The 26,483-nt window shown below is 41.6% G+C and overlaps 1 protein-coding gene across 1 annotated transcript in view; it reads left to right on the top strand.

Moving 5' to 3' along the window:
- The first annotated feature begins 1,771 nt into the window (after positions 1–1,771).
- Positions 1,772–26,483, top strand: part of CEP350 (centrosomal protein 350) — a 61,283-nt gene continuing 36,571 nt past the window's right edge. The window contains exons 1-14 of the mRNA XM_065744977.1: positions 1,772–1,909; positions 8,637–8,722; positions 9,815–9,858; positions 10,782–10,896; positions 11,682–11,814; positions 13,080–13,678; positions 14,210–14,320; positions 17,903–18,016; positions 20,072–20,215; positions 21,313–21,965; positions 22,410–22,534; positions 23,674–24,737; positions 25,430–25,583; positions 26,082–26,233. Of these exons, the coding sequence (XP_065601049.1) occupies positions 8,647–8,722; positions 9,815–9,858; positions 10,782–10,896; positions 11,682–11,814; positions 13,080–13,678; positions 14,210–14,320; positions 17,903–18,016; positions 20,072–20,215; positions 21,313–21,965; positions 22,410–22,534; positions 23,674–24,737; positions 25,430–25,583; positions 26,082–26,233 (3,484 nt within the window). The 5' untranslated portion in view covers positions 1,772–1,909; positions 8,637–8,646. The remainder of the gene's footprint in view (positions 1,910–8,636; positions 8,723–9,814; positions 9,859–10,781; positions 10,897–11,681; positions 11,815–13,079; positions 13,679–14,209; positions 14,321–17,902; positions 18,017–20,071; positions 20,216–21,312; positions 21,966–22,409; positions 22,535–23,673; positions 24,738–25,429; positions 25,584–26,081; positions 26,234–26,483) is intronic.

The raw sequence follows: 26,483 nt of genomic DNA, 5'->3' as shown, positions 1-26,483 counted from the left end.
GGCTGTTGGGAGCCACGCCAGTCAAAGAAAGCGGGGAGGGAGGCGGGGGGGGGGGGGGGGGGAAATCCAGCAGCTCTTTTGGCTGCAACAGCCAGCTGCCCCTTTCTAATTTTAGAAGGGGTGTGCAAGAGTAGTACAGAGTGGAAAACTTTCCAAACCTCTCTCTTAAAGCTGCAATAACGAAGTTAGTGTAAGATGAGATTGTGGCTGTTTAGCCGTGACTTACTGTATCCATCCACCACTTCCAGCGCCTGGGGAGTGCTCGCTGCAGTGTCTCTGTTGCTTTGCAGTTAAACAAGCAGTTCATCGAGCTGCATTGGGATGCAAGTCCTTCCTCTTCTCTCTGCTGCAGCTGTTTGCAGGTAAACGCTCTCCTTATTTCTAATCTTAGAGAATTCATGAGATTTGCTGTAAATATCTTTGTCGTTTCTGAGAAAGCCTGTCAGAGCTCCATGGCCATCTGTAGGGAGTTTAAAAGAAGCAATGCAAAGTTTTATGCTTAAGTTCCATTAAGTTAAGATAAAGAGAATAAATAAGAAGCCACACAGAAGCAAAAAACGCAGTAGACAAACGCTGCCTTATAATTTTGACTGGCTGAAAAATGATTTTCATGTTTGAGAAAATTCTAATGCGGTTCCCTGTTTGCCTGAAAATGAAAAGGAGCCTGAAACTAGATGAACTGCTTCCAAGCAGAAACGAGAAGCTATGTTTAAAAGCATAATTAAAAAGGTAATGCATTACAGAAGCGCTGAATAATTTAACTAGACTGCCAAGCCAGCAATATTAATGACCGAATTTAAGCAAACACCAGGTGATGATGGGAATGGAAGAATGCAATTTGCCCTTCTCTGTGATCAGGGCTCTCATACGCTGCAGTAATATTGCCCGCATTGACTGAAGTTGTCATTATTACAAACAGTCTTCTCCTGCCTTTGGGAGGTGCAGGTTTGTTCTTTTAGGACTTGGGAGGGAACGAGGCACTCCCTAGCAGTTTTTCCCATCAGAGCTGTGCATGTCTTTCAGTGTCCAATTATTTTTTCTTATCTGGGGGAAAAAGAAAAAAGAAAAGAAAAAAAAAAAGCATTTTCCACTGCCATCTTGAGCTTACCTCTCGTTTCAAAGGAGGTACGCTTACTCTGGAAAATACACTCTGTAATTAGGCTGTATATGTAAAGGAGCCAAATTAAGGCTCAATGGGTACCCTGTAATTGTGATGTGATTAAGTTCTGAGTTGCTTAAGCTTTGCAGCTGCAATGCTCTCAGTGTTCAGGCCGTTTTCCCATGTTGTTCCCACACTGGGAACTGGGGGTTATGTAAAAACAGTCTTAATCCTTTTCATTCTGGATTTAGGAAAAATAAATGCTCCAGTAATGACAGTGCTCCTTTAGGGGCTGCGGAAGAGAGCTCTCTCCCCCAGGAAATTTGGCATCTGTCATCAAACCATGACGCTAATTACTGGAAACCAGAGTCTGGCGAGATGCAGACGGGCCCTCAAGGAGACGTTCCCAAAATAACCGGAGGAATAATTTCTATTTTCTTTCTTCTGTTTTCCCCCGGCTCTGCCCGCGCTCCGGCCGAGGTAGGCGCGGCGCAGCGCGCCGGGAGCGGGACGGGCGGGCCACAACCAACATGGCGCTGAGGTGAGGAGCGGCGCGCCGCGACAGGAAGCCGCCACATTGGGGAGGTCGCGTCGCGCCGCTTCTCGCGAGACTTGTCCGGGCGCTCCCGCCCTGCCCCGCGCCGCCGCCGCCGTTCCGTGTCAGTCGTTGGCCGGTAATGGCGGCGGGCTGGCGCTGCTGACGGAGAGCGCGCCGGCGGGCTGCGTGAGCTCGAGCTGCCGCCCTTCTGTCTGCTTCCGCGGGATGCAGCGGGACGCTGCCGCCGAGCGGCGAGAGACCGCTGCCAACAGGTGAGCAGGCGCCGGGAGCGGCCCAGGCCCAGCCGGGCCGGGTTCCCTGAAGCCTCTCCGTTTTCCTTCTGGTTCAGCCCGGGCGGTGGGGGAAGGGACGGGGTCGGGTCCGCACTGACGCTGCTCCGTGACAGCCTTAATGCGTCCCGTGCTCGGCGTCGGCTGACAGCTGCCCCGGTGTGAGCCCTGACCGCCGTGTTCAGCCGGGATGCCTCTGGCATGGTGGGCTTTACGCTGAGGTGGCCGAGGCTTTTCCTTCTGTGGATGTGGCTTTCTGTGCTGTAAGGCCCGCTGTTGGTGTGGATGTCTGGCGTGGCTTTACATCCATTGTGTCTGGATATGAGCTGTATCATGGTAACCAGGCATGTCCTGGCACACTGCGTGCCTGCCCTCAGCACTCCTGCTCTGGGATAGCTTTGTGGCTGAATACTCCAGTGTCAAAGAGCTCACAGCATCGCCACTCAGCCCCGTCTTCGCGCCCAGCACCTGACAGCTGGCTCAGGAGTGTGTTACTGCCACAAATGTGGCAGCCACTACGAGCTCAACTCCTGCCTGGCTGCTGTGCTCGCTGCTCCTCATCGTTCCGGTTGCTACAGCAGCTTCATTAGATAATGCTTCAGATAATTAAATGCAACTGAGGGTGTGGCCACGCTGACACTGTAAACTGTTGAAGGCTTCGGTTTCTGCATGTGACGCTGCCTCAAACCAAGGCGTGCTGCGTCCACTGAATGCAGCTGCTTAATTTGTGCAGCAGTGACATGTTTCTGCAAGGGGCTGGGGTGCCGTGGGAGCTGCACCGCCGTTGGTTCAGGTCTTCTGGTACAGCCCCTAGGTGTGGCAGGTAGCTGAAAACACAAAGTGATCCGTAACTTTACAAATTCATTTTGCCAAGCTGCTGGGTAGCTCTGTTTTGTCACTGTAACGCGGGCAGGACGTTGTGAATATAAACAGTCCCGATGGTGGACAGCAACTTCCAAGCCTTGAAATAGTTCTGTCGGTGATTTGTGCCACCACAATAAAAGCATCCCTCGAGAGCTAAATAAATGGTGTTGGAATTGCAGCTGTAAAGGATCAACTTCTGATAACTCAGGTATGATGGTGTTTTTGGCATTTTCTTACGCTCCTCTACCAGATGGCCCTACTGGTTTCTACTGGGGTGGGTACTCTGTGTATAACAACTGATCATCCAGCTGTTGACGCGGTGATTCTCCTTGGATTTGAGTGCTAGCTAGGGCTGTAGTCCTGTTTATCTTTTAAGTTGGGCTTGTGTTTGATATCAGCTGAACTCTGAAGTGTTGGTACACATAGATCTGTATTTTCCAGTGCTGTATCTACAGTAGGTAAACAAAACTGCCCAGGGTAAGATGAGCGCGTGTAATGTTTTGCTGGTACTTGTCTTTCCCTGCTCTGACCTGTGCTGGCACTGACCCTGTGGTAGCTTGCTCCAGTTTGCTGAACTGGTGGAGAACCAACAATACAAGGAATAATGTTCTGTAGGGTTAGTGGGTTGACCTGGCTTGCAGAGCAGCCAGGCAGGCATTGCAGCTATCACAGGGAATCAGTGCCATTGCTAAGGAGGAATGTGTATATTCCTTCATCAGTGTCAAATTGCTAAATGTGCTCCGTGTACCTTATAAAACTCCTGGTAAGAATAGGACTTCTTTTTATCAGCACAGCAACACTGTTTAAAATGTGCTACCGATGTGCTCAGGCTAATGCAATTTGTGTTGTTCAGGATAGGCGGTGTCAGGGAGAACCAGAGCAGCAGTGTAATTATGAAGAGAGAAGCTGAGTGTAGGGAGAAAGCTTTCCTAGTTTCGCAGGCACGTGGCTGGATCGGAATGTCTGAATGTAAAAATTATCTGTAGCTTTAAGTGCCTGGAAAAGATATGTGTATCACTGTGCTAATGATGTAATAGGCTTTAATGGACTGCTCTGCTGAGAATAAAATCACTTGTGTGCGTAGCTGAGAAACCCTTGTCAATATAGCACAGAAATAACAGAGCAGATGAATGAACTGATTGCTTACATTTGGTCATTCATACTGAGTGCTGAAAGAAACTGTCTGTGTTGTAGGTTTGTAAGAGCAGCCTCACCAAAGCGTGATCTGCTGCAGAAGGTTTCCAAGTTATAAAAAAAAAGGTCATTTTCCTCTAGTATTTCCCAGTTGCATTAAAGTGATGTGTTACGTTTGTTAGGGGGAAAATAAATCAGGTGGAGTTGTTGTATGAGACCAGAAAGTCTGGATTTAAGGTTTAGGCACCTGGAGCGTTTCATGGGACGGAACAGTAATTGCTTAAATACAGGAGGAGATTTTATGGCTTTCTCTTTGGTGCACTTCTGGACGTGGTTTCAGAGACAAGGTGTCAGGCTTGAGAAAGTGATGTTTGGAGCTCTTTCCCTGAAGTTCCCATGCACTTTATTCTCCTTTGAAAGAAAGCAGCAGTCAGTCTGCAGCTGACAGTCTGTGGCTGAAGCTGCTGTTCTGCCCGTGGCGATGTCGGGCACTTGAGAGCTGTAGCTTATGCTCCCTGAATCGGCAGGTCTGGTTGTTGGGCCTGGCCTGAGAAGTTGCATGACTTCTAGGAAGGCTGTTTCAGTTTAGTGTTCCCTGTGAGATAACGGATGGAGGCCACTGGGCTTTCCACGACGGGGCTTGCTGAAGGGCTCAGACTTATTCTGCTGAATGGACTTATTATGGGCTGCAAGAGTTGCCATCTTCCAACGTGCAGTTTCCAGTAACTGGAGATGAAACGAGAGACCTTCTGTTTCGAAGGCCGAGGAAACGAACACAGAAGGGTTGTATCTCTCCGGAACTGGAATGTGTTGCTGATTTTCTTCTTTGTCATAAATGCAAATGTCTTCGTGGTCAAAGACAATACAGAACTCCTGAATGGATAGGGTAATGCTCATGTGCATCTCCTCAGTAAATGGATGCATTGTCTGTGCCTTTGTACTCTGATTTCTTCACGAACAGTGATTGGAGTTACACGAGCTGTCACAACATCCATCTCAGTAGATTTCCTCAGAGTGCCTCCTAGTATGTGGTGCAGCAGAGTAAGACATCCAATGCATTTTACTTTTGGCTAAGCCACTAATTCAGTTTTTAGCTCCAGACATTGCTTTTGTGGCGAAGCAGGGATGCTTTTGCAAACTGACGTGGCTTCTCGTAGCAGAACAGCGTTGCAAATATCCATCCTCAGCTTATAACCTGGAGAAAGTGACATTCAGTAATGTTTCATTGAGTCATCGAATGAACCATAGAATGGCTTGGGGTTGGAAGGGACCACAAGGATCATCAACTTCCAACCCGCTCACCACGGGCAGGGCCACCAGCCTCCGGATCTGCTACCAGACCAGGCTGCCCAGGGCCCCGTCCTGGAGCACCCACCAGTAATTTCATTCATAGAAGAATCTTCAGCGTAGTTTGGATGCAAATTTAGTGCTGGCTGATGTCACTAATTTCATCTTACAACTCGTGCATCATGTTCGTGTTTCTCAGCTGAATTTTCTACTGTTTGATGGGTGTAGGACAGTTGATGTCATTTATCTTTCTGGTTAACAGTTAGAGGTAGCAACACGCACTTCACTTTTTTCTTACTGCTTTTCTGTATGTAAATGTGTGCTGTGTCTTGGTTGCTCTATTTAACTACTTTAGTACCCCTAAAAGTTTTAAAAATGTTTTTCTAGCTTAAGACAGACCAAATGTCTCTCATAAATACATACATATGTAAATGGTTCATAGTTCTTATTCTTCTAACAACCAGAAGGTGAGGTCTTCTGGTGTATTTACTGCTTGCACTGCAAGACTAGGCAGTATTACCTACAGCGTTACTCATTCAGAGCAGCTAACAGTCGTGCAGTGTTGGTTACTTTCAGCATTTTTTTGCACTGACTTCACATAATTACCTGTTGTCTCACATACAGCCTTCCTCAATGGGGCCCAGTGTGGACCAGTAAACAATTCCTGAGTCATGGCAGTAGCAGCTGCTTGGATGCAATAGCAGAGCTACCTGTGCAGGCACTCTGGTTAGTTTGAACTCAGGGACTCTGTCATTAAGCACAACTCATATTTCACAAGAAGAAAAAACCAAATTTCTTGCAGAAATCTCTTTGGAAGTCCAAAGAAAGATGCGTATGTGTTTCGGTTTTGCTTTTATTTTTGTTTGATTTCAATGTATTTATTTTGGGCAGATATGTATTTGTTGCAGTGGAACTTGTCTCCAGTCCTGGGGATGGTCTGGAGATCATCTGCTTCTTTCTGCTTGGAGAGTGGAAGCTTTCTCAGCATCCCTTGAGGGCAAAAGAAAACCTTGGCTATTTTTGTATCAAATGAGCATTAAAAAAAAAAAAAAAGTCTTAAAACAATGTTTCATGAACGTTTCGAGCTGTTGTTTATTTGGGATAATGCAATATGGTAAAAGCTCAGATTCCAGAAAATGGAGTGGATGGATGTATTTGTATTCCAAACTCAAGCGTATCATTAGAAATAGCATTGTGTGGCATTTAAGGAGTCGTGGGAAGGGTTTCTGGCACCTCTGAATAGAAATTCCATCACTTTTAGCAAATTCCATTGGCTGGCACAGGTTGCTCTGAGATGTGGTGGGGGCCCTTCCCTGGAGACTTCCAGTGCAAGGCTGGGTCAGGTCCTGGGCAGCCTGATGGAGCTGTGGGGTCCCTGCTCCTTGCAGGGGACTTGGACCAGATGGCCTTCAGAGGTCCCTTCCAACTTTAAGGATTCTGTGACTCTATGGCTTTCTTCCTGCACAAAGCAAGGAAGATCAAGGTATAGAGCAAGGAGAGGATGGCTCCTTCTGCTGGCACTGCTGCTTTGTGGTGGCTAAGCTGTGCAAAGTGCTGTCCCCATGGTATTCCCAGCGTGGAACAGAAGCTCCCACTTTGTGGATTAAACAGTTAAAAACAGCCCTGAGGAGTCAATATCAATCATTTGTTTCTTCCTCTTAGCAAGCCATCATCTTTTCTGCAGTGTGATTTGATTTCCTTTGGCATCCTTGGGTTTTAACGAGAAATGAGGTCCTGAGGAATACTGTTTGCTTGTGGTCTTTTGGTTGGTTTTTTTTTTCTGTAACTACTAACTGCTAATGAAAACTGCTCATCTCTCGCTCATATTCTCTGCCTTCTCTGAATCCATATGATTCAGTTTCCTGTCCCATTTCCTTGCTTCAGTGTTTCCCAAGTTTCCTCTTTCCTTTACTCAAGGTTGTTCTACCAAGAAAAAGAAAATCATACTGAGTGCTCTTGGAAAACTGAACAACAAAACCACTGTTCCCATTTCTTATCTTCCTTTTTGCCATTCATTCTTCACAGGTTTGTTCCATTCCTGTCCTGCATGTCTTTCCCCATTCTCTCTCTCTTGGCCATCCCACTTTTCTCTTTTCCTCGCCCTGCTTTTTGTATCTTGACATTTCTAGAGTACCTTTACTAAGCATATTGTACTCTTATATTGCCCTCTTCTTTCAGAAATGCTGTTCTCTCACTGTTTGACTTGTTTTGTTATCTGCTGTTCCTTTCAATGCTATCTGGTATGTGTGATTCAGCTCTGGTTTCTCTTCTTTTTCTGCATGGCAGTGTTTTTCTCTTAGTTCCCGTTTCCTTGTTTGCAGTGTCTTATCGTGCCCATAGGAACTGTCTGTTGAAGATAGTGATGTTTTCTCCTCATTTTCTTGCTTTTCTTGCTTTTCTTAGCTTTTCCTGCTAACTCTCCCTCAGTGCACTCATCTGCAGCAGTTCTGCACCTTTTGATACGTACCTTTTTCTTTCTTGGATCATTGGTTAAAAAATGAGATGGGCACGTGATGTAGCCCTGTAACGTCAGAACACATTTGTATCTTAGCCATCCACCCAAGGCTGGGCAAAGCAGCATTCAGTGACCCTGGGCAGGCTGTCATGCCACCAGATCAGCTTTGCTGAATCTGCAGACCTCCAGTTTTTTCCATGGCCTTATCCAGACTGCAGATAACCTTTGGCTTGCACAAGTTCTTTGGAATTTCAGTTGTTGGGCTGCCACGTATCCCCCGCTTCCTCCATCTTCTGTGTTAAACGGTGATGGACCACTCACTGCATTTCAGAATGCAATTTTTACCATGTGTTTATTCTTCAAATAGTTTGACCACTCTTGAGGCAATTTTTATGTTGATGTGAAACGTGTTTTGGAAAATTATTTACACTTCCCTTGCATCACATTTTAATGTAGTGTTATTCTATGGTCAGTATTCATATCAGTGTGTTTTAGCATCTGACTTGTCCGTTCTCCTGCACGTAAATCCTATAAACAGACTTGGCAACTGTATCTTGATTTACTTTATTTTCTTCCTCGCTACCTGGCCACTCTCCTCTGGTTTAATACAGAAACAGGGGACTGACTTCAACAAGTACTTGTTTTTCATAAGGTGCTGCTTACCCATGTGAGCTGTAGCAATAGGAAGAAGACGATTTCCAGGGCAGAGCAGGACAGGGCTTCCCAGCACGTATGATGTGAGGCATGGAGCTGCAGGTGTGCATGAAGGAGCTGTGCAGCACCTGTCCTAACAACAGAATTCTCTGACTTCACTTGCCTTGCTCCCTGTAACAAAATACTCAAGTACAAAACAAAACAGCTGGTTCCTCTTCTTTCTAGGATTTCATCCTGGTGATCAAGGTCATATTACCTTTAGCATATAGTTTCTTTAATTCTTATGTGAATGTTTTTTTTTTTTATTTTTTGTAGATAAATTGACATGATGTGGGCCAACAAGTTCACTGAGGTGCCTCAGCAAAATCCAAGGCATAACCAAGCCAAGGATTCGACCAGAGGTACGGATTTGCTGTATTGTATTTCTTTGTTGTAAATAGTCTTTTATCTTGACTTCTTTGAAACTCTGTGGAACTCTTACAGCCAGCATTCTTCTGCCTCAGTGTGGAAGCTAAGACCACGTATTATATGACTTCTTTTCTGCAGAGGTAGCAGTTTTGTACCCTGATCTGCTGAGTATTTGCTGATCTGCATTAGGAGTTGCCAGCCTGTGGTACAGTTGCCAAGATGGCACAGGGACAGATTGCTTTTTGTTTTTAATGTTGTAGAGGAGGAACAGTGCAGGAACAGAAATTAGGAACTGGAGTCTCTTGAAAGAAGCATCTGAGAAGCAGAGTTACTCTTGCCTCTCGCTCACTTCCTAAGTGGTGAAAAGCTGTAGACTGTTCACTAGCAGCAGTACATCACCCCTGGCAGCACTTAGGTTGCCTAGAGCTGGAGGAATCCAGTGAGCTTTTTACTGTCACGATGACCCTGTAATTTAAAGGGGGAAAAGAAAAGTATAGTACATCCTTAAGAGGAAGAAGATTCTCATCTGGTAGAGCAGCTCAGTCACATGCAAAGTCTGTGGTTCAAGATCAGGCATATGATCCCCACTGTGACAAAACTGGACTCCAGAAGCTGTTTTAAAAGTAGGTACAGATGGGTGTTTAATCCACAAGAGGACATAATTTTCGATTGTCTTCTGTGAGAAACTGAAAGAAAAAAAAAGACTGAACCTATCTATGTATGTTACAAAACAGAGCCTTGTGCTTGCTCTTGGGGAACATTACTTCATCCTTAGATGATATTTGTGTTGGGATAGATAACTGGCTTTGTTATCTTCTATAGTGTGTGGTAGATCTGATTTCAACTCTTATAATGCATTCAGCATAACTTAGTGAACTCATTAAATTTGACATTAAATATTTTATTGCTCTGTTAAGATGAATCATGGCTGATAACAGCCTCTTACCGAGGTATTTACAGGCTGGAATTGAGTCATTAGAAGAACTTGATTAGCAAGCCTATGAAACTTATTCTCAAGCAGCATTTTCTTTCATTATTTTCCAGTTAAGAATAAGTAACGTGTTTCTTCTTTTCTCCTGTACAAGATCCAACTGCAGCATGGGCTGCTCTTTCTCAAACTAAAGCTGCTGTGAGTACTCGTTCTTTTTCTTAACCGCTTTTCAAATCAGCTTTCACAATAGTTTGAACAAAAACATTATATTGCTCAGTGATTTACTGTTAGATGAGCTGAAAATAGAGCAAGTGCTTGTGGAGTACGTGTATATCAAACAGTCCTGTATTTCAGAACAGTCCTGTATTTCAGAAGATGCTTTCCACGTGTAATAAGAGAAATCTTTGATGCAACAAGCTTAGTACTACCTTCTAAGTCTCAAGCATAGCGTTACCTTACTTCCTACCTAAGAAAATGTAGAATTCTATTATTCTTGAAGACTTGAAAAAGGAGCTCTCCTCTGCTTTCCTAAAAATGTCAGAAATTGGGGCTGTACCAGTGTATTTCATCATTTTTCATCTTAGAGCATTCTAATTGCTTTCCATGGGAACTTAAGTGCTTAAGAAACTACACTCTATTTTCTAAAAAGTGGCTTCAGTGAAAACAAGTGGCATGAGTTTGGGGGGAATTCAGCTCTTTCCTAGGCCCTTACTCCTCTGTCTTTGAATATCTGATCATCAGTATGGGATTTTTACTTGTGGAATCCTGTATTACGCTCTCTTTAAGAAAAGAGCATCATAGAATATATTCCAAGTGGAATTAGTACTTCATTGAGACCAAGCAGTAGGACTCAAAACTAATGATAACATGGCATTCCTTCACAACGTAGCTATATAACAAAACATAATTCAGATAATCCTTTTAAACAAATCCTAATGATCTTACCGTTTCTGGTTAGAAGGCTCTACAGTTTTGCAGCACAAGCATTGTAAAGTTGCTTTTGGCCTGCAGTTTTATTCCTTATGAAAGTGAGGTGAAAAATGTCGCACAGAAAAAAAAAAACAACTTGTAGTTTAAAAATTGAAAACAGTATTTAAACACGCATTATTTTCAAATTCTAGCTACGTCACATAGAGAACAAATTGGAAATAGTTCCCACCAGCACAGCTGTTTTTGATTCTGTCATGGATGCCAAGAAGCCCTCTGCTAGTTCAAGCAGGAAAGTAAGCAGAAAAGGTATGTACTATTAGGGTATACCATGCACTGCAGTCTGGAAAGCCTTGATTCTTTTCCCTCACTAGCTCAGTCTTCATGTGTCCAAGCTGTCTTCTGCTAATGATCTCTACTGATGAGAAACTAATTGTGCAGGATAAACTTATTCTTTCTTCACCTAGCTTGGGAATGAAAATTTGCTATCATTAGGCTAGTATGACTTCTAGCCAAGAGGACTTGTCCATTGTTATGAGCAGGCAGTGCTTATTTCATCCCCATAGCTTATTTTATTGCTGTTTTGATAACAATTGTATATGCCTATGTTTATATTGGAAGAGCTGTTTACATTTTTTTTTCAGTGCTGCCAACTCTTATGCCCTGACTGAATGTTAAATTTCGCACTTTCTTTAGTTTAACCTTCACATTTTTGAGTGTTCTCATAAGCATTTTTCTTCAGTGCACGTTGCAGATCAACTTCAAGTGCTAACACAGTTAGCTTACACGGGTTTAATTGCATCTAATTAATGTTTAAGTGGTATTGTCTCTCTTTAAATTATAAAATCATAGAAAGGGTTGGGTTGGAAAGGGTGTTAAAGGTCATCTAGTTCCAGCCATCACTGTTTCAGGCACTTGCTAAGCATGCTCCTAGTTGCTGCAATCAGATTGAAGAAAAAGACAGGGAGAACTTTACATCGTAATTTGGAGTGCTGCTTGAACTCCCCAGAACAGTGTGCTTACCAATTCAGCCCCAAGAGCTTTCTCCTTCGGGAGAGTTAAGTGTATAAAGGGTTCTATGGTTTCTGCTTCAGCTTCCTGGTCTTCCAGCCAAACAAAACCAGGTAAGGAGAAGTCCTCACGCAGTCCTCTTCGAGCAACAACCCATGAAAGCAACGTGAAAAAAAGCAACTGTGTGGAATTTCGTGAACCTTTGGCTTCATACAGGTTAGTGCTGGAACAACTGACTGTGAAAAAAAGATATCAGTATTAGCTTAATTTTTATTTGAGTGTATTTTTGACAGTGACTCAAAAATTTGCTTCTTCCCATCACCCGCAAGCATCATGTGATATTGGACAAGTTTCTTCATTTTCTTAAAACCAACCAACCAAACAAACAAAAATAACAAGCAAACAACAACAACAAAAAGCAAGTTATAAACTTTTATTTTTTTGTCCAAAGAATGAGTTTAAAAGTCAGACGTGTTGAAATGGGGCCATGCCATCAAGATGACTGTGTCTTGATTGGTTTGAATATTTGATTTCTGTAAAAAGGACCAAAAAGAGCATTTCCTCATGCTTTTCCAACTTTGTTTTATAAGTTCTTCAGTATGTGTTTATGTGTTCCCAAGAGTTCTTGTTCCACTCTGTCCTATGGTAATATACAGTACAGAAAAACAGATTCAGTTTTAGTGTGTGTCTGTAGGTGTTGCCTATAATGCAGGTCGTTGAAGGAGTAAGCTAGATCAAGAAGAAAAGTGGCAGAGTAATTTACAGGCCATAGCAGATGGTAGGGTGTGAGAAATGAAAGAAAATGCAGAGGATTCCTACCTGTTAAGTACTGTAGTGCTCCTGCACTACAGTACTATAGGGTAAATGTAGAGCTGCTACATTAACACGACGTCTCATATGACAACTGCCAGTGGTAGTTGCTTCTACTGTGCATAGGGTAGATTTCTTTTATTTTATATGTATATTTTTGCTGGTGAAATTGTATGCAATTAAACCACTCATCTTGTATAGTAAGGTTGACTGCTAATGCTTGTCATGCTGTATGACCATGATATGTGGAGAGAGAGAAGTTGAGTACAGTGTTAAGGGTTTCTTATATGAGCCCAGTAAACATACTTGCTTGAAGAAGCAAGTCAGCTAGCTTAGATGATGGAGATTCATCTCTTGAACCTCAGTAGAAGTATTAAATTATTAATCAGTAAAAATATTAAATGTGTTCTTGTCCTAATGCTGTATGATGCACCACGAGTCTGTCAAAATCCCATTCATAGAGCGTAGAGAAGTACTTTCAATTTGGAATAGCAACTTATGATTTCTTCAGACTTTTGTTATTAAATATATCACATTCAGGTTTTAGAAGAACTTACCTTTTAAGCGGAGACGAGTCATTCCTTTAGTTAATGAGCATGGTTGTAGCTCACTTACAAGGTCCTCAGGTTGCACTTCTGACGGTGACTTTTTCCTTCCTTTTGTTACACCAGGGATACATCCAGTTCTCTGCCCTATCACAGTTCAGGCCAAGTGGAGGCCAAACAACTTCTGTCTTGTTTGGACTTCTGTGAAGCAGAAGGGAAGACTGCAGTAATGGGCCACGATGAACGAGATCTACACAGAGATTTTGTCAGTCCATGTTCTTCTGCTGCAGCTGAGACTGTTGTTAGGTACTTAAATGATGGACCAGCAATTGAGGCCTTGCAAAATAAAGAGGCGCTTCTTAAAGCTGCAACACCTCCAAGATTGGAAGAGGGAAAAAGTAGCAGCTCCAGAGGAGATGAGAGTAGCACTAAAACTCTGCTGAGTAACACGTCCCAGGACAGTGAACTGAAAGTGTCTTTCCCTTCTGCCACGAGTTCTTCCAGTGCTCATAGGCTGGAAATGTTGAAGCGGCGGCAGCATGATGCTAAGCTGGAGAAGCTGAAGGAGCGGATTCGGAAGCAGTGGGAGCACTCTGAAGAGCTGGGTGCCAGAGGGCAGTGCTCAGGATTTGCTGAACAACCCGTCGTAGTCACAAATGTGGAGAGTACTGTTACTCCCAAAGTCAGGAAAGTGACAGCTGCACCTGCTGCTCCAGCATACAAAGGTATGGAGGTGCAGAAGCCCCCTGTGAGTCACTCATTGCAAAGGAGCAAAGTTCAGTGTTGCAGAGCTAAGTATCAAAGCATGGAAATGACTCACTGCTGTGCTTATGCAGTATACAGGAGTGGATAGAATGATATAATCAGATCTGGGCAAGGAAGAAAGGAAATTCTTGTCAATCTTTAGAATTGTGAATTCCTTTTAAAATCTTCCTGTCTCTTAGGAGTTACTTTAGAAAAAAATAATCTTGCTGTATTACTACTTGGGTTTATTTTGATGTTGGTTTTTTTTTAATGTTCTTAGAGGTTAGCAACATAGTACTTACTGAGAAAGCCTTTTCAGTTTTGTCTTCATGCTTTCTGCAGATTTTGATCTGTGAGCAAACAGCAGACTGATACATTGCTTTCTTCTGGTTTATTATTAGTAATACAAGTAGTCCCTCTTTTACTTAGCAATTTCCCACTCCTTCCATACCAGAGAAGCTCTATTTACGTTTTACACAATTATTTAAAACTCTCCAATTCTTTGCTTTCAGGTTTCAATCCTGCTGAAACTAAGATTCGTGCTCCAAATGGAAAGATCTGGCATGAGCAAGAATTTCACATCAGTCGGAAGCTGTACAGGGATATAGCACTCCAGCTGACAGGTGATATGCAAACTGAATTTATTAAGCTACACAGCATTCTCTAGGAGACAGAAAATCATTCGTCACAAGTCTACAAAGCCCTGGAAACAAAATATTGAAGCAATGAGTGTTAAATGCATTGTACCCCTCTTTTCAGGAGGGGTAGTTTGTTGAACACAAGAAAAATCCTTCTCTCTCAATAAAATATTTTAATACTGAAAAGAATCTTATGATGCCTTTTCCTTGAGATAGGTATTCAAAGAGGAAAGGCTTCATTATAACAGTTGTTTAATTTTCTATCTTCTTTTACACGCATTAGCATGAAGGAATGCAATTTCCTGTTCAAAAGGACAAAACCAAACCACTTTTGGTATTGATGAGTCTGAAACTTTTTTTTTTGGCACCTTCATCAATATTTAAGTGATATGTGGACTTTACAGAGTGTGTTGAGGCCTTCCTTCGGCGTGATATTTTCAGTTCAGAAGCTAGTGTGGGAACTGTTAGTTACAGCAGTGATTTAGTTGGGATATATGGACTGCTAAAGGGGAGTTGGAGGACATCTGCTGTGGAAAATCTGTTGGATCTGCTTATTTAAAATGCAGTAGGTAGCCTGCAGTAAACATATACGCCCTCAGCAATGTCTGGTGAGGAGATGATATGGCACGATGTTACTTTCATATCTCTGGCTTTGTAGAACTGCCATGCTTTTACATCAGAGTAATCAGAATCTTGGAGTTCTGGGAGAAATTCATGTCCTGGAGTTTTATTTGCAAGGACTTATTTAGAGGCTTTCCCCAGACTCCAGGCAACAGGGAGCGTTCAGCTGTGTCCAGCTTTCTTTCAAAGTGTTGGAGTGCTCTTAAAAGATCCAAGAAGAAAGCAAAGTTTCTGTTCTGCAGAGGCAATTAGGATAACTGCTTGGTTTTATAAAAGTGCAGCTTCTTTTGAAGAGAGGGATACAGGTAGATCAAAAGAGATGGAAAAACTTTTACAATTGTCTAGATTTTATTTTCTCTGCAACTCTATACCTTCAGTATTGTAAGGCTTATTTAAAGTATGGGAAGAGGCATTATATAACTTGGCAGCAGTAAATTAAAAGAGCATTTCCACTGGGATTTAGTCCACATTAAATGTAAGAGCAAGTGTTGAGTGATAAAAACTTAAAAAGCTGTTATTTGTTTACTTGGTGGCCTTTTAAAAAACATTGACTACTGTTGTTGAAGAATAGAAACACAGGAGGAATGATTATTTTTTTCCTTTTGTGGTGAATTCATTTAGCAGCACAGTATTTTGATGATAAAAACTGAGCAAAGATGCTGCAAAACAACTATACTGCAAATGGTAAGCTGCTGAACAATCAGAAGTATAACACCTGCTTTATGTTCATATTTATGGCTCCAGGACCCAGTCTGTATTCATTTTTTTTTCACTCTGGAAAGCTATATTGCCATTGACAGCTCTTTTCCCTGGGTAATCTTGATTAGGATGCCCAGGTAGGTGTTTTGACTTGCTGATCTGGTTACAGTGAAGAGCTGTAAGGTTGAATTGTTTTTAACTGGCTAAACTGGGAAAGGAGATCAGATTACTAAAAAACGGTGGGGTGGAAAATAATATCCCTCAAGAACCTCTAGTTTTAACACTTCAGAATTTGCTTATGACACGTTAAAAATAACATGTCTAGTTTGTTGAAACACAGAGGAAAAGCATTTTGCTGTGTTGATAGTGTAGTGGCTGATATGGAGATGATTGGACTTCAGTTTTGGTTTACTAGTATGGCTTGACAAGATACTAAGAATTTTTTTTAATCATTCAGGAAAAAAAATCATAAAGAGCAACTATTTCTCTTCAATAAAATAGCCCTTCAGGTATTCTGTTCAGCATTTGCTCATACATCTAATGTCAATACTCTAAAGATTTTTTTTGGTGTACACTAGCATTTTCTATTTTTGTTTTTGACGAGCATATAGTTTGTGCAGTTCATGAGCTCCATATATAAATCCAAATTTGCTGAAATGTTTCCTGTGTCCAGTTAGGAGATCCACTTAAAAAGGCATTTGGGTCATGTTTTCAGGGAACTTCTGTCTATAAAAGGAGCTGTGGTTGTGTTCAACCATATATTTGTTCTAATGCCATCCATAGAACAGCTGTAGTGGAACGTGTCTCCTTGCTGACCTGAAAAGATTATATCCAATAGCTGATTCCAGTACTGGAGCTGTTCATAATATGTACTATAAATGTATTTTTAGCCCACAGGATTATCTGTCCACGTGTTAACTCTGTAATAAAGTTACAGCATGTGGACTTCTGGGTGTATATGGTGACTTGCACTGAAACTGCTCCATGGTCCTCTGTTTCTTAAAGAAGTTGTGAGATTTCTAATATCTACAGAAGCTTCCCTCTTTTGTTCAGTGAGGTTTCTTCATATTAGCACAGACCATGCAGAATAGCTTTAAATCTTCAGCAGATAGGCTACAGGATATGATGTGTGGATCCCAGACTTCCAATAGTCCTGTCTCAGAGGTGTTCAAAGTTGGCCTCACTGAACAAATTTGCTGTCGTATGAATTGATTGAGTGGGAAGCGATTGCAGTTTCCTAGTATGAAGAAAGAGCTGTCTGGCACTGAGAGAGGTGAGGAGACTCAGTTTCTGCAAGTGCAGTCATTGAGGTCTCTGGTGCTTGCTTGCTGCCTTCATTCCCTATACTTGTCAGGCTCAAATACAAATGGAAAATTGGTAAGGAAAGGATACAGAGTGGAGAACAAGACTCTTAGATTTCCGTTCAGTATGACTTGTTGATCTGGTTCTTATCCTTTCTGTGGGCCTCCCTCAGTGAATTCAGCTGATACTAAGGGCTGAAAAAATCAGTTTTGCCATCTAAGTAATAAAACTTCATCTCTATCCATGTTGAATAGAGGAATAAACAAACAGTCATGGCTGTGTAGTTCCATAAATGCAGTCTGGTTGTGTCAGGATTAAGAAAGGCATCTTCAAGGCATGTAAATTAAAGTGCTTCAAGAAGTCCAGGGTAGGCTGCTAGAACCAAAGGCATGGCTTGTCTGTAGTTTCTGAGCAGTGCTCAGTCTCTGCTTTCTACCTGGGCAGCTGGAATGCCCACTCAGTGCAGACAGCAATTAAGCCACATGTTTTCCTTCTTGCTCAGTTTGCCCTAATGTAAAAACACAGAATACAAGTTTATCTTAGGTAAGCGTGCCTGGCTTCTCTGAAGCCTAAAACCTAATTGTGTTGTAAATGAGGACTTAAGTGATACAGAATAGTTCTGCATGCTGGGTGAGTTCTGCAGCCAATTTTGCAGAAAGTAGAGCACTCGGGTATCCTGCCCTTCACACTTGGACACAGAGGCAGCAAGTGGATTTTATGTCATGCCCCTGTATTTCAGGAGTGAAGGAACTATGTGATACAGCTTTCCTGTGGCTTGTCTTCTCTGCATTCCAGTGCATAGGTAAACAGTACTTGATTCAAAATCTTCATGCTGTCACATTGTGTTTCTGAGCTTCATTTTTTCAAGGTGAGTGTATGTTCCTGTGGGATATCACTTAACAACTCTTGTTATATTGTTCTGTTTTGCTTTGTTGTTTTTTTTAGAGGATTCAACAACGAAAGAAAAACCCAGTGAGAGAAACAGAGAGAAAAAAGCATCCAGACCAGTGAGAAAAGTTCAGAAGCTGACACAGTCATCAAATCCTGAGTCCAAAAAAGGTGACTTGTCCTCCTGTAGAGGGAAAGCTGTTGCATGTGCTCACAGATGAGCTTTGTTTCAAGAACTAAAATATCAAGCTTGTTGCTCTCAATGGCTTGTGCAGAAATGCTATTGTAATGACAGTGGATTGTATGATGCGTTGAGGATGTGTGCATTTTTTCTGTTTGCTTGGTAGTGTATAATTCTTTTAAGTCCTGCACCTTCTGTTCTGCTTGGCCTGTTCTTGGCTTTTTCAGTTAGTGAAAGATGCTCAAGCATGATCCCTGACAGGTCTCACAAACCTTGATGCTTAAAAAGGAATGTTTATTTCTTTTACAAAATTTGCTGGGTTTATTTTATATATATTTTTTCATTATCACTGTTTTCTTACATTTCCACTAAATATTAAGTAAAATATAAAATAATCAGGAATCTATTTGCACTATGGAGTAAATCTTTAAGTATGTGCAAGGTTAGTCACCTCCTGCACCTCTTAAGGTATTATATACAGTGACCCACAATCAGTAAATACTTCTTTAAAGAACATGCATTTAAAAAATGCATACCTGGGGAAAAAAAAGCTATTACAGAAGGTTCTTGTGAATGAATTTGCACTTGTGCTTGCTGTAAGTCATTGAGATGCATTTTGTCATGACAGTGATCACTAATACTTAAAAGCATTAAGCGTGGGATTTCTGCTTTCTATGCTGACCAATTCATACTTAGAGAAACATTGTAAACTAACTTGAATTTGTAGCAGTCCCAAAGGAGGGAGGAGTACAGACTGCTTCGAGCTTGACTATCCTCTATAATGGAGTAAATATGAGGAGAATGATGTCCTGAAATCCCAGGAAGAGACAGATCTAAGTGGCATAGCTGTGGTGATCCAGCCTCCTCCAGTCGTAGTAAGAAATTGCTTAACATAGCCAAGGCTATAAATAGCCACAGCTCATGTTCTGTTCCATTTGCTTATTTTAGTTCTAACAGCTGACTTGAAATGGAAGATGAGAGTTTACACTGCCTTTTTAAATGCACACAGAAGGAATTAAGAACAGAAAGTCAGGCAAGAGAACCCCTTTGGCTGATAAATCTCTAAAAGAGGATTGTGGTGACATGTTTCAGCTGACGGATTTGTAAAATACTTGGACAGTTTACAGCACAAGCAAGGAAGGCTGTTAGTAAATAAACAGTGGGTTATAGACTTCTCACTGAATAGATGTTCTGCTTTTTTTTTTCCCTAAGTATAGAGTGGAGGAAGAGAGAAAATGAGAGACTGAGGACTGAAATTGCCAAAAATGGCTTTAAGAGCATTTAAAAATGACTAATGATGTTTTAAGTCAGTAGTAAGAGAAATGAGTTGACTAAACCTAGCATTTAATCTAATTAATATTAGGTACAGATATTCCAGCACTGGTTCATATAATTTAATTACATGTAGGATGATAAAATAATACTGAGACCAGTATGATTGCTTTGCAGATGGCATAAACTGAGTTTGTATGTGAATTAACTATGAGCTAGGAGGGTAATAGCTTTTTTTCTTCAGTCATGGTAGAGAAATGTCAACTAGAGGATAGTGAATTTGTATAAGACAACTGCTGCTCTCTCAACTGCTGACAATTGTTACATCTCTTAACAAGACACCTACCTCAGCCCTGGTTGAATTTCTTTCTAGGAAACAATTCATGTTAAAAAAGCACTGGCCTTTCTTAGCATGCATTTTTTGTTTCTGCTCTTCTTATTGTAACATTTTACACCTTCTATCTAATGTTTGCCTTTAAGTTTTAGGCATGTAAAACTTTTTAATCTACTTTCATAGGGCTTTAACGTTCTGTTGCATATACTGAATTTTTACACCATGTTATGTGTAGGCATAAAGCACTGACAGTTGTGTGATTCAGCTGTTGAGTGTCTTCGTGATGCATGGCTTTGATGAGTGTGTAACTGCAGCTGTACCCCTTATGCAGAATTAGAGGGCAGAGTAATGATTGGAAGTTGCAAGAAATACGTGCTTCTTTTTAATGCATCAGAAAGTCCATCTGTTGCTTGACTTCTGTTTTTTATTTATTGTGTAGGTGGAAACTACGTAATAAGTGCATCCTCCTGGCGAGAGGGACAAAAACTAGTCAGAAAGCTGCTGGGTCCAGCTCCCAAAATAGAGAAGGACAGAAGAGCTGTATCTAGTGACAGGACGGGGCAAGAGCAAACTGCTAAGTCTGGTAAGTTCTTTATCACTATACTTTTCTTCATTGTTCTTAATTTATTGTATAACTTTGCATGTCTGCAGGATTAAGTAGATGTCTGAGATGTAGTGTAACCAGTTTCTAAATAAAACAACTTATTTTTAGCTTGGAGGCAGCCACAGTGAGAATTGAATTCACTTTGGTGGTTGGGATGCATCACCTCACTTCCTGTGCTATGAAGGTGCACAGAAGCTCTGGAGAAGAGGGGAAAAAGGTTTCAACAACAAAAGTGGATCTCTTGCATTCTGTCTGTGCCTGTTAAGGCTAGTGAGCAACGGAAAGGCTGGAAGTGGTCTGCAGCCAGGTTTATTTTCCAGGCGTGCTGTATATAATATGTAAGCTACGGTTGGGCATTTATCTTTCTGCAGTAATTTTAGCTCTTAGAGGTAGTATATAATATAATCTTCGCTGTTTCTTCCACCAGCCCTTTTCAAAATGTCAGACAGGGTAAATAAGGGTAGGGAAGGTGGTAACTGTTGTGCTGCTTATGCCTCTGAGGTGGTGAGGCTGTAAGAGTATAAAGGATGTGAGCTCAGTGTGAGCAGAGGCTGCTGAATTCAGACTGTGGCACTGAGTGTCTGAAAATTAAGTTTATTTGCAGTGAGATCTGCAAAGGTAACATCACACTGAAGAATTGCAGTTGAGGTGAGTAAGCAGATGTTTTGCTGTAAAGCAAAGGAAATATCCCCAAAATTCTGAATTAAAAACAGTAGAATTGTTGGGTTATATGTGATTCAGGATTGTTAGAATAAGAGGAAGGTTTGTTGTACTAGTTCAGTTAAACTGGTAAAAATGTGTAAGATTGTCTAAAGATGCACCTTCATACATATAGCGAGGAAGTCTTGATGTGCAGGGCCTAAGGGATAAGACTCCAATAAAAAAGACTCCATTTCTTTAATTTTAAGTGTTTGTTTCTATTTCCATGATGATCGCAGCACTCTTCACAGTCTTTTATTACTTCTGTATAGCTCACTTCTCCCTCTTCCTTACTTTCCCAGCTGTTTCAATTAGAGTGTGTAGTTACCAAGATTGATTTTTACCTGCAATATTTGATGAGTCTTATTCTTTAACAGGTCGTATTGGAAGGACAGGTTCAGATTCTAGACTGAATATTACAGAGAAAACCTCTTCAAGAGATTCTGAGTGGTCAAGGAGTAAAGTACGATCTGAGAATAATCTGAAGAAACTGGAGTCTGCTCTTCCAGGTGATAACCAAGATCATCATGACTCTGTAAATAAGGACTTCCTGCCCTTGGAGATACGTGGAATTCTTGATGACTTGCAGTTGGATTCTTCGACTACAAAGCAGGAAAAAGATGTGGAAAAGAAGAATCAGAAGCCTGTTTTGCCTGCTCAGAACGCCAGGAGCCACAGTCCAACCAAAAGGAAACCAGACAAGATAGGTGCCAGTGAGGAGCCTCAAGTGATCTCTAAGAAGCGTCACTATGATACGGATGAGGTTCGTCAGTACATCATCAGGCAGCAAGAGGAGAGGAGGAAGAAACAGAACGAAGAGAAGAAAGCACAAAAAGAGGCAACGGAGCAGAAGAACAAGAGACTCCAGGAACTGTATAGAAAGCAAAAGCAGGCTTTTAATAAAGTCAAGAACGTGCCTCCTCCTGAACCTTTGGAAGCTAAACAGTTAAAAGAAACTTATTCTAAACTATTGATGGAACATACACTTCTAGAAGAGCCCTCTCAGCTGCCTACGGTGCAGGAAACACAGGTATAGCTGATTCACTAACTTAAGGTGCTGCGTTTGTTAGCAGGAATAGGAGGTCATGTATCTAGGAAGGTTATGAGTTGTCCTGATCTAAGAGCATACTGAGAAAACTGTGTTTTTAAGCAAAAAATACAGTGCTTTTGATTCAGTGGTTGCTTCTCATCGTAGCTAGGCCTCTCTGAAAGGTGAATGGAAACCATCTTTCTAGTATAAGTAGAAGCAGAGTTTAGAATATTAACTAACATCAACCGTAATAGTTGACTTCTAAGAAAATAGTAAATGTCAATAGAATGGTGAATTGAAAAGCTTGGTCTGAAGGTGCTCTCAGTTGGACTTAAATTAGTAGTGAGTTTAATTGAAAGTCTGCTCATCAGAAACTGAAGATGAAGGGATGAATCGATAGTAAAGGCTAATATCAAATCGTGTTTGGGTTATTCTCGTTTCTAGCCCAGACCTGTTTATCAACCATCTGGGGAATCTGACAAAGAAAACAAGGCTCAAGAGCGTCCTCCTAGTGCATCTTCGAGTAGTGACATCTCTCTGTCAGAACCACAACAGCAGTTGCTACTGAGGTAAGCCATTGTAGGCCGTCTCAGTGAGAGGAAGGTACTCTAGTGTTCTCCTCAGGGTGATGAAAATAGATTGTTCCTTTACGTTCATGCCCTGTAGAGAGTAATTGTCTTTCTGGCAATTACAGCATTTCCTCAAAGTAAGGAGGAAGTCGATGCAGAAAAGCCTATGAAAATTTTGACTCTTAGCATTTACTGAGTCTATAAATAGAATGATTGGTGGATCCTGTTAATTTTTTTGCTGACATCCAGGGATGTGCATTTTGAATTGGGAGGCTATATTTCCTCTGCCAGCTATTGCCAGCAAGCTAGAAGAGATGATCTTACGAATACGTATGTTGTTTTTTCTTTTTTGATTTGTTCAGTGCCTCCATTTCGTTTCATTTATTTATTTATTTTAAACTGTGTCTGAAGTACCCAAGCCCTCCATTTCAGCTTGGAACTAGCCTTTCCCTATTTGGTTTCATGCCCTTTCCCCCACTTTTAATTTTTTCATGTCTTATCAGAGTTTTTCTTAGCACAAGTTAATGTGCTAAACTCTCAAAGGTAAGAAACTGAAAACCAGAAAGTTCATTGCTTATCTTTAGTTGCCCAGTTGTGCATGTCTTCATTTTTAATTACATAATCAGTATCTGCTGTTTAAACATATCCTCTTCATTACCTTTACTTTCCATCAGTCAAATCCACCACACCTTTGTAAGTATAATGAGGCCTTCCTTTCTTTCTTTCCTTTCCTCATGGTACCTCTGAGTGGTGGTGTGGCAGTTCTGTTGAAGCGCGGTCTTGAGTACAACTGGATGGGGAAGAACAGAGCATAGAGATGTCGTGTAAAAGAGGGGGACAAAGGAGGTGTTTCCTCCCTTGTGAAGTAGGGAAACTTTTGGAAAATGGTTGCTGCTGATTATGAAAACATTTAGCTCATTACAACTCTAAAACTCTGTGAGTTGCGGCATAAACAACGTTTAAAATTTGGGAGGAGCTGTTTTTAATAACATCCTGTAACTGCTTACTGCTCATTCTCTGCCCTTCTATTTCCCCCAAGAAGGGTTTATTTTCAGAAAGCAAGCTTGTATCAATGAGTCTTTCATCTGAAATAATGGTACTTGTAAGTCATTAACTTAAACGTTGACTTTTTGTTTCAGAAGTGACTTGGTGGAACCTTCCAGGGTACAGCCAGACCGGTTGAGCCCAAGAATCCAGCTTTCTCATCCACAAGCTCCCGTGGGCTCAAATGGAGGCCCTTGCTCACAACATTGGAGTCTGGAGCAGATGGGACTGATGTCAAAGGAGTGTGATGCAGCATTAGCTGGCAGGAAGAGCCACACTGTGCTTGTGGGCTCACTGACCTTGATGGCTCAGCCATACGTGAATTCAACTGCTGCACAGCAAAATCTCTTAGGAAAACCCTCTACTAACCAATATAAGAGTAAATTAGATCGGATTGAAGCTTTAAAAGCTACAGCTGCTTCCCTTTCTAGCAGAATTGAAACTGAAGCCAAGAAGTTGGCAGGGGCTGGTCTCAATTACGGTGCTATTCGGAACTTAGACCACGAATTTATGCAAGAAAACCAGGATGACAGGCGGTGGGCGAAGGCTGTGAGTCCTCCTGTGAGAGAGGAGAGTGAAGATGCTTTTTCAGCCAGAATTCAAAAGATGTTGGGTACCTGCGTGTCTCATACCACCTTTGATGACAACCTTCCTGGGGTAGGCAACCTCAGTGAATTTAAAAAGCTCCCTGAGACAATCAGGCCTCATACTGCCGCAGTCAGCCTTGGAATGAGGTCCCCCACTGGTCACCGGCATGAGGGGGTACTGGGACCTTTGTCTAAGAGGCTGACTGACTCCCTGGAACGTGAAAGTCCGGTGTATGGTCAGAACAAAGCTGTAGTTCCTCTGGAGTCCAGCATTGACTCCATCAGCGAAGGACCTCTGCTGAGTGATGGAAGCCTCTCCGAGGAGGAAGGAGGTCAGCACAAACAGCTGCCACTGAAGGTTCTGGAGGCACTGAAAGAGAGGGATTTCTGTGTTCAGGAGAGAAATGCTTTCGAGCCCATTAAAGAGTTTCAGAAAGAAGCTGAGAAATTTTTGCCGCTTCGCCCTCAGTCAAGTGGCACTCACAGCAAGGGGTCATGGGAAGAGCTACCCAAGGGAAGCCCACACAGTGTCATCAGCATCTTTGCAAAAAGCTGCCACCTTCATGGAAAGGGTAAGGAGAAAAATGGAAAGGTTATTCAGAGGTCTCTTGAAAAACTATTTGCAGTTTTATTTCCTGTCACTCGATCATTCACGGTCAGGGAGTGTGCTTTAAGATGTCTTGCCTTGAGATGTATCAAACGTTAATCTCTGTAATGTTTGAATTCAATTTTTGGAGGATAAATGATCCCCTCCCTTTCTTCCTTTATTTTTTTTCCCCGTGCCTCATTTCCTGAGGAAGAAAATCCCAACTTTTGAGGGAATTAGATTATTTGTACATCACTCCTCTTTCCTTTTCCTTCAGATCTTCATTTATGAGGAGGAGCCTCTTTGGAGAAGGTCGTTTTAATCTTGTTTTTTTTCTTTTTTTCTTTATTAATACTTTTTTCTAATATCTCTTAACAGTAAACGTGATTGCATTGAAACTTTCTGCTGATGACTCTCAAGGAGTATGTTCTTCAGAAGTGTTTTGTCTGGAGTGTGTTAATGGAATGTTCAGTAGTTTATGAAATTAGCCTGTTTTGTGTTAAAGCTGCTGTGATACCTGTACTGTTGTTCTCCTGATGTTTCTTGTATTTGAAAGGAGACATTTCAAGCTCACTGTGGTTGGAAGCATTTTGACCTCTACGGCTTTATTTACTCACATGATACATGTTGTATTCAGAGTTATTTTTCTCTCTTCTGTTCTCTTTGTCCTCACTTCAGTGTTTAATGAAAGATCAGAAGGAGGATCTTCCCTTCTGCACCCTTTACACCCTACCCAGAGCCCTCCAGAGAGCATTGTTTCTTATGAAGATGACTTTGCCTCATCACTGGGAAGCAGCACTTTAACAGACAAAAAGATTGCACGTGACCTCAGGTAACTGAGTTTGGCTTTCTATAAAATCAAAATGCAGCGTTAGAAAGAATGCAGTTAATGCAAAATGTGTTTGTCAGATATTTCTGTATGATCTTGCAGTTAACTTGACAAGCAGTGTGGCTTTTAGACACGAAGGTTAGAGTAGAATATTCCCAATCTTTGCTTGATTGTTGTTCTTTCTTGGTCTGGCTGGTAGCTTACTTTTTGTAGCTGAGTGAGAATTAGCTCTTGTGTGGCTGTTAGAATGCTTAATTGGTTAGTGCTTGTGAAAGTTATGGAAAGAAATGAAAGTTTTAAAATGCTTCCACTACATCAAATTAGGACTGGCTAATGTCTTAGCTGTCGTAGTTTTCTGTTAAAGAATCAGTGCCTTTCAAGCTGAGCTATTTAGTGCAGTTTTAGTCTTCTCTCTCAAACTTTTTGTACACAGTGTAATGGAGGACTTGGAAGTCCTTAGTTAATCACTGTCAGTCTGTTTCTTTTTAGTGTTGCAAACAGCAGTAATTCAAGCATTCTGGAAGAACTTCCTAGTGCGAAGTCTCCCCACGAATCTCGATCTGTCGAGCTTGCATCTCAGCATTCATCTGGACCCAGATCTGCAGCATCTTCTCACTCATCTACTTCATCGAAAAAGAGAGGGAAAAAAGAACGTAAGTGGAGCTCTTTGACTGTAGGATATTTGTGTTTTTGGAAGAAAGTTGTAGGATTTTCTTGCTATGAAAGCTGCAGCCTTTCTGTGTATCTAGAGGCAATAATCTAACATTGGTAGGATGTTTTCCTCTAGTGGTTCTTTCCTAAATTTTCTTGCCTCTTATATTTCTCTGATGTTAACATGCAGTTGTCCTGAACTACGTAGGCAAGGAAATTACAAAAATAGTGATAAGTTGTTCCCTTCCTAAA

Source organism: Cyrtonyx montezumae, unplaced genomic scaffold, assembly GCF_038088225.1.
Source record: "Cyrtonyx montezumae isolate F1298 unplaced genomic scaffold, pur_monq_1.0 scaffold_1, whole genome shotgun sequence".
NCBI classification, from domain to species: Eukaryota; Metazoa; Chordata; class Aves; order Galliformes; family Odontophoridae; genus Cyrtonyx; species Cyrtonyx montezumae.
This window is presented reverse-complemented; position numbering and strand designations above follow the sequence as displayed.